Here is an 11,166-nt window from a genome sequence, read left to right as displayed (position 1 = left end):
GGTTGTTTCCAAGACATCGACCAGGACTAGGTCGAGTCTTGCCTAATTCCCTATAGTTATGGCTCTGATACCAATCTGTCACACCACAACCATTGGCGGAAACATCGGGGTGAGGCACTGAGCGAAACAGATTGTCCAGGAGAAATCCATAACAACTAAAATTACCGGATATTTAACATTACGTCCCATACCATAACATATCAAATAAAAGCAGTTATTACAGACATAGTTATCTTAAAGACACATCATAGTTTCGATAACTCATAAATTAATTGTTTTGTTTCTAGACTCCCCTAAGCTCGATTTCCAAAACATCCAGCAATCCTAGCATATTAAACACCTGCCACATACGTAAAAATAGAGGTCAATACACATAGTGTAAAAGTGAGCATACAAGTTTAATAGTATAATAGATAGCGAAAGTTGGTTTACGCATAACCAGCATGTAACATGTTGAAAAGTGAAGCTAGCAGGTTATCGACGATGAAATATGCACATGACTGCGAGTTGTAGAATGTGCAACACATATCACCACTGTGACACGTGAAGTAAAACCCTTAACAACCCCTGCCCACGACAGGTGCTGAGTCCAAACTATAGAACTATTATTTCTAAGGTGTCAGGCAACAATCACTGTGTAAAGATAACATACAAGCATTCATCGAGTAACACGTATAACATGCAATAACGGTCAGGGTATAAAAGTGTTTGCGTTGTGTGTCGATTGGGATTTGAAATAGGTAGCGGTTGTAAGAGCATTCACATCCATTGCATCATATTTTCACCCTAAATTACACTAAAAACACTACATTTTCTCTCTCCTTTTCAATTAAATAATATTTTTTATTCCTTTATCATTACCTTTCCTCTCTCCTTCACTCACAACCACTTTCAAAGTATATTAAAAATTTATAGGGGGTGAACATTGTCCCCCCAAATATACAGATGAACAGTAACATTTTCTCTATCCTCCACTCACAACCACTTTTTATACTTTTTATATTTTAAAAACACCACACACACAATTTGATTATTTGGATGTGAATGCTCTAACACCCAAAAGTGTGTAAAGCAAAAAGGGTTCGAGTATACTCATAGATTGTGTTAAATAAATAACACAGCCATGGATTGGATTGAAGTTAGCGCTGGAAAGTTAGCCTGATTACAGAACGATAACATAAGCGATGAACGGTGCGTTAAACGGTGTCAAGGGAGTAAGTGACAGATAGTAATCCGATCGAATGACCTTCCGGACGGATTGCCATTCGGTCGGAGGGTCGTCCGTCTGGGATGGATGTGTTTGTGTATGATGTGACTTTGAAGTTTTCGTTGTAGCATTTTATAAAAAGAGAAGTATCTCTACCTTTCAGGTCGTTCGATCGAGCGGTCATCCAGTCGGAGGGCCGTTCGGTCGGATGGTGATCCGTCCAACTGAAATATTTCTCAGATTCAAGTTTCTTGATAGAATAGTCATTCTATCGGATGGTCATCCAATCAGATGACTATTCGTTGGAAACTGATGTTTTTGAAAGTTGCAAAATAGTTTAAGTGTTGAACATCAGAAGTCATCCAGTCGGATTGTCGTTCGATCGGACGGCTATCCGATCAGACGGCTATCCGTTCGTTTTGAAATCTTGTAAAAATTGTCAAGTTAGAAAGTTTTGCGTTTGAACCGAGAAGGTATGACAACGTGTCAAACAACAGGAACTCCACCAAGTCCAAGTCATTCGATCGGATGGGAATCACCCCGTTCGATCAGTTAATTGTTCTTGACGGTTGTTCATGTTCAACCCGTTAAGTCGGTCATCTCTTCAATAGAAATTTGTTCTCAAACCGGCACTTCACTAAAGAATGAGTAGAAGGCCTGAACGAGGTCAGATTCTCTCGATTTTTGAATGAAAAGTTAAGAACTCTTGAAGAAAAGTGGAAATCAGTTGGAAAGTGTTTAGATTATGACGAAATCAGTGTTTAATCATGTTGAAATCTCTTAGATCTGAGTTGTTCTTGGTGAAATGAGGTCACACTTTGAAGTTCATGAGAACCCATGATGATATCATCCTAGAACAGCCCAAATCAGCCGATTTCATGGTGAAAAGTTAAGATTTGATGGTGAAAAAGATGAGAAAGTGTGTGTAGATGATAGAAGTACAAGATTTATGTTAAAAACTTACTAGAATCGCGAGGAATCGAGAGAAAATAGGCCAAGAGCGTGTTGGTCGAACGAGAGCTGTCACATCACATGAACAGTGATGTGACAGGTGATATTTATAGGTGGTGAGGAAGAAAGGCAGTGTAGGTGGTTGAATCGGAAGGCCTTCCGATCAGAAGGCCATCCGATGGACGGATGACCATTCGATCGAATGGTCCTTCAATCAGATGGTTGTTGCGAGTTGGTTTCCGACTTTTGTTTCGTGCGTTGAGCGTTGCGATGCGTTTAAGCGAGTGTCGATTAAGCGATGCGATAGTTTTCACTAATAGTTACACAAATAACTTAACCAACATACAACAACATAAATAAACTTGCGTTTCCAGTTCGCGATGAGATTGCGCTGCGATAGAGTTGCGATTGCGTTTGCAATTAATCACCACAAACATATAATAAACATGCACACGTAACACATAATAACACACACACACATAAAACAATATCCAGAACATGCGACTCGAGTTGCGATGCGATTGCGATGAGATTAGCGTTAAATAGATTAGCGATAAACTGCGATTAACGTATAGATACTCCACGTAATACAACTAAAGTAACACAAATTAAAGTATCGAACTACAAGTCAAAGAGTACAATCAATAATTAAGCAAGGAATGATAGATCGAATTAGCAATCTTTTCTTCCTTTGACTTGTACTTTGACTTCAAAGAGGCGGCTTGTTACACATAGCACACACCGTCCTAATCTAAAACGCTATTAGATATAAAGCACCAAAATTTTTTTAAACGATAAAGCTAAACAAACAGTTACTGAAACGACGAGACTTAATTACTAGCATTTATTATAATAAAGTCCCGCCTAAGACAACCGTCAAAAAACATCCTATATATACAACATCTCAGACCTTCCATTAAATCACACAAAACCCCAAATGCCATATTCATTATATACCATTCGTCTTAGCAACGCCAAAAAACCCAAACATCAAATATCCTCTAAAACAAAACGTTTATTTGAAATTCAGTTTGGTTGTCGGTAAGGTTTCGCTCAATGTACTGGACAAAATCCTTAAATAAGGATATTGTCCATTTCATTGAGTAAAATCTAACTGACTTTATCCTCAACTTCCATCTAATTTATAACACCAAAACATAAAAAAAATTATTGAGGTTTGTTCTCAATAAAGTTTAGATGTCTGGGGTGGACAACATTGTTAGACATCTTTCTTAACTGAGGTTTAACAATGTTGTCCATCTCATACTTCAAAACATTATTGATTTTAGCATGATCAAATTTAGAGGTTTAATGTACTTTTGTTTAGTGGCGTTCTTTTTCTCGGTAAAACACCAAAAAGTTAAAAAATCAAACATCGTTCCTTGGAAATTCAATATTGTTCTACGCGAAGTTTCGCCGAATGGATTGTTAGCTGAAGGGTGTAACTCAATAACATGTTGACATTAATAGTACACAAGTCAACATGTCTAAAATAACATGTTAAAAAATCGCGCACGGTGTCGAATGTCTAAAAACGTTTTCTATCACACACGATAAAAAAAAAATTTATACCCTTGATTGCCGGCCTAAGGATAACGAACAAAAACAAGAAGATCAAGATCAGGGATTGAAGATATTTTCTTTTTATTCATGTTGTGTAATTTTTTTGTATAAAAATCATGTGTTATAATTAATTATTTTTTTTAAATAGATGAACGTAATTAATGTGGACCTGAAGAGTGATGTAGTCTATGATGTTTGATTGTCAGTTTGACAAGTTGACATGGATAATACACAAGTCAAATTGTCTAAAATACCCTCCGTGTACTATTTATTCTTTTTTAATCAATAAAATCACTACAAGAAAATCAAACTTAAACAATTCAATCTCAACCACTCATACATGAGAGATCTAGTGTGGATAATGGTTCCTACGGTTCTCGCATCAAAAGGTGGTCCTATTTTATCCCATCCATATATATATATAGGATCAAGATCAAGAGAAAACTCCACCGAGTTGTGAAAACTTATAGAACTTGACCTTCGTATGCGAGTTTTGCCCTCATTTTTTTCACACACCCCTAGATTAAAATGATAGAAAAGACTGTCGTAAAATAAATTAAAATAAAAATTTCGAAGTGGTGTTTTCGGTCCTTACAGTAGCTATAAAAAGGTGATAACATAAGCATGATCTCACTTTTTATAGCATTTACGGCTGCCGTAATTAAAAAAATATTTTTTTTTGGAAAAGATGATTTTTTTTAGCATTTTTGGTAAAAAAAATTTCGAAAAAAACTTTTGTAAGATCGATTTATCTTAGTTCTCACAACTCGTATATGTTTTCATTTTACCCTAATCATATATATATATATATATATATAGGGAGAGAGAGAGAAAGAGAAAGAGAAAGAGAAAGAGAAAGAGGGAGAGAGAGAGGGATAGGGAGGGAGGGATGATTAGACTTACGCGTGGAAAGTTGAAGATTGACTTGATCAATGACGTAGAGTTGCTATCAAATGCGTAAATGCATTTTTGCCTGGTAAAAATAGTTCATTTTTCTTGCTGGTGAATATTTTCCTGTATTTAAGAGCCACCCAACAACAGAAGTTCAACATTTATTCACGAGTCTTTACAAAGCCACAAATACAAATTCAACCCTTTTATGTGTCGCACTATAATGGAGAGTCCGTGTATAAGTAAGCACAACTCATCATTGTTAGTATTAATGATGTTACTGAGTTTCATGGTTGGATGGATAGAGGGTGTTTGTATGGAAGATGAGAGGAAGGCACTCCTTGAAATCAAAGCCTCCCTTCGCGAGATACCATACTTTTCTAAAAGCGACTTTCTTGGTCTCTCCACATGGGTTGGTAATGGCACTAGTGGCGAATGTTGTGATTGGGAGAGGATAACATGTGACCCAACCACCGGGTATATCACAGACCTATATTTGAGCGACATCACCTCCATGGAATACGACGACTACTCATATTATGTGAGGGCTCAGACTGAGAGAACTTGGTCGTTGAATTTTTCATCCTTCGCTCATTTTAAAGAGTTAAGAAGTCTTGATTTGTCATGGAATTATATTAACAATACGAAAGGTATCATGTTTGCCAATTTATGTGGCATATATTTCCACTCATGCCATTCAACCTTTTCTTATCATTGAGGACATCATAAATTGTTTTTTTCTCAGGACTTGAAAGGTTGGAGAGTTTGAAGAAGCTGGAGATACTAAACCTCAGCACTAATTATATTGAAACCAACATATTTCCTTCATTGGGTGCACTTACTTCACTCAAAATTTTGGATCTCAGTCTCATGAATTGGGGCAGACAATTCCCACCGGCTCTCGGCATGTTCTTTCCCTTTTAAGTTTCTTAGATTTTGTTATAATATGTGTTCACATTCTAATTAAAGTCTGATACTCCTACACTTGTGCAGACATTTCTGAATTTTCATCTCTGGAAAACTTAGAGTTATTGGATCTTAGTGGATGCGGCTACAATGGTAGCTTTCAAAGGCAAGGTAATCATAATGTATCATCTTAAATCCCTTAACATGTTTTTTGGAGATGTTTAAGCAAATGCTTCCCCACTGTAGTTTTTGTCTCCTTTAAAATTCAATTGCATACTTATAAAACTAGTTTAAGTTCCAATGTCACAATCAACTATCGCTTGTGGGGCTGTTCTTTGCCTCACGCCCCTATTCACATAATCTAACGCCCATAGCGGCGTAACACCTCTTCATTAACTAAATGGAGGGGGCATTATAACTATTAAGCTTAACCTTAGGACATAAGGGTTTTTTAGGGTTTTTTACTGTTTAACATAACACTGTTTAACATAACACTTAATAAATAGTTAAAAACTACAAAAATGAATACTCTGAAACCACAAAAACAAATACATGCACATTAACAAACGAAATTTGTTATCGAAAACATTACAGAAACTGAAAAGCATAAAAATGAATACATGTACAATATCAATATAATTTTGTCGGTATTGGTTCGTTAAACTTAATGATAAATGAAATATTATAATAATCTGAAACCAGAAAAAGAAATACATGTACATTAACGATGTTGTTTACTCGGTATTAGTTTGGTATGGGGTTGATACGGTAATGGTACTCAATATAACTTATGATATCAAAAAAAAATTATTTTAAATATAGCTCCGTTTTAAATTAAATTAATATCATATATTGAGAGAACAAAAGTTAAACACAGTTTGTGTTTTAAATTTTTGTAAAGAAGCTTAATGAACAAAATTTATTAAAGAAAATAAAATTAAATAATAAATAGAAAAAAAGTACAGAGAAACATGAGGTGAAAAAAGTTAAAATGGCTTTTCTAATTATAAAATGGCTTTTCTAATCATATATTGTGAGGTTTATTAGGAGACACTATAAAATGGGAAATCATGAATTACTGTATTTAAGATGTTAAATAAATCATAAAACTTCAAAAGCTCTGAAAAACATGTATTTATTAAAAATGTTTCTACGTTTATTTACATGTAAAGGTTCCAAAAAACATTAAAAAATGTTTTTTTACATATTAAGTTGATTTTTTAACATGTTAAATACATGGTTTTCGATTCCTCACTTTTTTAGTGTTTCCAAATGAACCCATGATATATATATAGGGTCGGAGTTGGCTCCAAAGTCTATTTTTCCTACAAAGTGTACAAAGTCATAAAACACCACAATTTAAGCCATAAAACATCCTTAAAACCCACAAATAATAAAGTAAAAATTACTAAAACGCTATATTTGTGGGTTTTGTGTTGTGTTTTTGATGATAAGTCTTTGATTTTCGAATTACTAACAATAGTTTGTTTTATGTTGATTATCATGTTGTGTTTTATGTTCATAGTTCTATGATGGTGTGTTTGATGTTTTTATGGACTGTTAGGGTTTGAATATTGTCTTTTAGTGATTTTCACTCTGTTATTTTTGGGTTTTGAGTGTGTTTTATGGCTGAAATTGTAGTGTTTTATGGCTTTGTACACTTTGTAGGAAAATGGACTTTGTAGCTGAACCCCACCCTATATATATAGGTGAGGGTTCAATTGAAAACCATTAATTAGAGTGAAAACTCAAAAACTAACTAAAAAAGTCTAAAAAACTTACCAAATTTTTTTAGAAATTCTTTTATAAATTTTCGCTACTTTTTTATATATAAAAAAACTTTTATTTCAAAAAAAAAAAAATTGTAGTGCACATGTGTAGTACCTGTTTTTTTTTAAAGGTTTTTTTTTATATAAAAAGTAGCGAAAATTTGTAAAAAAATGGCATGATTTTTAAGTTTTTTTAGTTAGTTTTCACTCTAATTAGTGGTTTTTAAGTGAACCCTCCCATATATATACATACACACACACACATATATAGAATTGCGCTAAAATAAGAACCACCTCGAGTTGTAAGAACCGTGAGAACTTTTTGATCCGGGGCGAGGTGGACCAAAATTTTTTTCGGATGCATGTATTATAAACACATTTGTAAAAAAAAATTCAAAAAAAAAACGTCGTATGTGTAGTTTTGAGCACCACAAGTTTGTGTTTACGGGTACCCTAAATTTTCCGGTTAGATTTACGGTACCCGTAAACACAAACTTGTGGAGCTCAAAACTACACACCCGACATTTTTTTTGAATTTGTTTTTACAAATGTGTTTATAATACACGCAACTACGTCTATGAAACAAAAATTTTGGTCCACCTCGCCCCGTACGGCGTAGTTCTCACGGTTCTTACAACTCGAGGTGCTTCTCATTTTAGCGGTCCCATATATATATATATATATATATATATATATATATATACTACTTTAATAAGGATATGTGAAGGACAAGATGGTAATTGAACAAGGTGTTGAAAAAACACTTAATGCACAATGTACAACTGTTAAGGCACAAGAAAACACAAACCCTTTTACCCTTTACAAGGGTATACATCTGCCGTCCAAATGTTTTACTTTCTCACACGGATCAACATCGGGACCGTCCATTTGACTTCACACGGATCACCATATGCTTTCTCTCTCAATGCTCACACATCTCACAAAACAACATCAGATCTTCTTCTCTCTCTCTTCTCTCTCTCTTCTCGGCGATCTAGGGTTTCATGAGATCTATCACCAGATCCGTTTGAATCTATCACCAGATCCGTTTCATGAGCAGATCTAGGGTTTCATGAGATCTATCACAAGCTTTATCTGGCAAGGGATCCGTTTGATGTTCTGATGTTGTTGCAATGAGTGTTATATATCTTACCATGTTCTTTTGTGATTCTTACTTTTCTGGTGAAGCGGTTGACGGATGTTCGAACGACGAAATCTGAGGTTTACGAAGGATTTTCGCATGTGTTTTGTGATGAATCGACTCAGGTTAGGTTTATCTTTAATCTTGATGTGGATTTGTTAGTAGATAGATGCGGTTATTTCAAATTAGGTTGAAATTTTTGTGATATTTGAATTTGTATTTTTGGTGATGATAGTTAGGTTAATTTCAGATATGACATAGTGAAAGGATAAATTATTTTTGTAGTTTTGATTTTACTTTGTTCTGTTATATTTTGATCTTTTCCTTCATTTTTGGGACTGATATGTGTCATGGTTTTGCGAAAATCTGAGGTTTACGAAGGATTTTCGCATGTGTTTTGTGATGAATCGACTCTGGTTAGGTTCTAAATGTTGATTTATCTTTAATCTTGTTGTGGATTTGTTAGTAGATAGATGCGGTTATTTCAAATTATGTTGAAAGTTTTGTGATATTTGAATTTGTATTTTTGGTGATGATAGTTAGGTTAATTTCAGATATGACATAGTGAAAGGATAAATTGTTTTTGTAGTTTTGATTTTACTTTATTCTGTTATATTTTGATCTTTTCCTTCATTTTTGGGACTGATAAGTGTCATGGTTGTGTGATAATTATGATATTTAGGTCATTTAGATATGGAATAGTGAAAAGATAGATTGTTATGTATTTTTGATTTTAGTTTGTTCTGTGGGATGCTCGATGAGCAGATCTAGGGTTTCATGAGATGTATCACGAGCTTTATCTGGCAAGGGATCCACAGATTTGAACAAGGGATCCGTTTGATGTGGATTTGTTAGTAGATGCGGTTATTTCCTACATCCGATGTTTTAGTTAGGATTTACCTTTTTAATTTTTTTTATGTTTACTTGTTTGTTTATATGTCACATGCAGATTAGTAAGACAAAGGTGTTTCTAAGGGCCGGACAGATGGCAGAGTTTGATGGTTGTCGGACTAAGGTCCTAAGTTATACGACCTAGATGGCTTGGATAAGCTGAGCCTGTGAGGGTATGATGCATAAGCTGAGCCTATGAGGCTATGATGCATAAGCTGAGCCTGTCGACTCTATGATGCATAAGCTGAGCTTGTGTTCTTAATATGTCTGAACTGAAACTGTTAAGGCTATGATGCATAAGCTGAGCCTGCGGGGTTACATAACACAATAGACTGTGATGATGATTGTATTTTGAGGGTACATAGAAGATCCGAGTAGCATCTTGGCGGGGCAATATCCAGGTTGCATAGTTCTCACTTTGCAACCGTGTGTTGCAGCCATGGCTTTACCTGTAGTTGTGTTCATCTCTCAATTACATGTCTGAGTCTTCCAGTTGTAAAAGTATTATCACAGATTCACAGATCTAAAAGTACATGTCTGAAAGACAGATGTTGATTTATCTTTAATCTTGATGTGGATTTGTTAGTAGATGCGGTTATTTCAAATTAGGTTGAAAGTTTTGTGATATTTGAATTTGTATTTTTGGTGATGATAGTTAGGTTAATTTCAGATATGACATAGTGAAAGGATAAATTGTTTTTGTAGTTTTGATTTTACTTTATTCTGTTATATTTTGATCTTTTCCTTCATTTTTGGGACTGATAAGTGTCATGGTTTTGTGAAAATCTGAGGTTTACGAAGGATTTTCGCATGTGTTTTGTGATGAATCGACTCAGGTTAGGTTCTAAATTTTGATTTATCTTTAAGGCTATGATGCATAAGCTGAGCCTGTGAGGTTACATATGTGTTTCTTGTGCTTAAAACACTTGTACATCATGCTCTAAAGGTTGTTTAAGTTTAGTGGAAAATTACTCTTGTACATCATGCTTTAAAGCGGTGTTACATAACACAATAGACTGTGATGATGATTGTATTTTGAGGGTACATAGAAGATCCGAGTAGCATCTTGGCGGGGCAATATCCAGGTTGCATAGTTCTCACTTTGCAACCGTGTGTTGCAGCCATGGCTTTACCCGTAGTTGTGTTCATCTCTCAATTACATGTCTGAGTCTTCCAGTTGTAAAAGTATTATCACAGATTCACAGATCTAAAAGTACAAGTCTGAAAGACAGCTTGCTTGCTGCAGTCTCTATAACGTACTATACGATATATCACTTGGATGTTTCCCAAGTGTTCTATGATGCATAAGCTGAGCCTGTGAGGCTATGATGCATAATAGACTGTGATGATGATCCAGGACAAGATGGTAATTGAACATCCGTCAGGCTCTTCCTCACTGTGATGATGATCAATGGAGAAGATCTGATGTTGTTTTGTGAGATGTGTGAGCATTGAGAGACAAAGCATATGGTGATCCGTGTGAAGTCAAATGGACGGTCCCGATGTTGATCCGTGTGAGAAAGTTAAACAACCTTTAAAGCATGATGTACATCATGCTTTAAAGGTTGTTTAAGTTTAGTGGAAAATTACTCTTGTACATCATGCTTTAAAGCGGGGTTACATAACATAATAGACTGTGATGATGATTGTATGTTGAGGGTAATAGAAGATCCGAGTAGCATCTTGGCGGGGCAATATCCAGGTTGCATAGTTCTCACTTTGCAACCGTGTGTTGCAGCCATGGCTTTACCCGTAGTTGTGTTCATCTCTCAATTTATCCGTGTGAGAAAGTAAAACATTTGGACGGCAGATGTATACCCTTGTAAAGGGTAAAAGGGTTTGTGTTT

The 11,166-nt window shown here is 35.1% G+C and overlaps 1 protein-coding gene across 1 annotated transcript in view; it reads left to right on the top strand.

Moving 5' to 3' along the window:
* Nucleotides 1-4,729: 4,729 nt before the first annotated feature.
* The window catches only part of LOC110932900 (receptor-like protein 14), an 83,612-nt gene continuing 77,175 nt past the window's right edge, over nt 4,730-11,166 (top strand). The window contains exons 1-3 of the mRNA XM_022176152.2: nt 4,730-5,262; nt 5,358-5,516; nt 5,606-5,689. Of these exons, the coding sequence (XP_022031844.2) occupies nt 4,821-5,262; nt 5,358-5,516; nt 5,606-5,689 (685 nt within the window). The 5' untranslated portion in view covers nt 4,730-4,820. The remainder of the gene's footprint in view (nt 5,263-5,357; nt 5,517-5,605; nt 5,690-11,166) is intronic.

This window comes from Helianthus annuus, chromosome 4 (assembly GCF_002127325.2).
Source record: "Helianthus annuus cultivar XRQ/B chromosome 4, HanXRQr2.0-SUNRISE, whole genome shotgun sequence".
NCBI lineage: Eukaryota > Viridiplantae > Streptophyta > Magnoliopsida > Asterales > Asteraceae > Helianthus > Helianthus annuus.
This window is presented reverse-complemented; position numbering and strand designations above follow the sequence as displayed.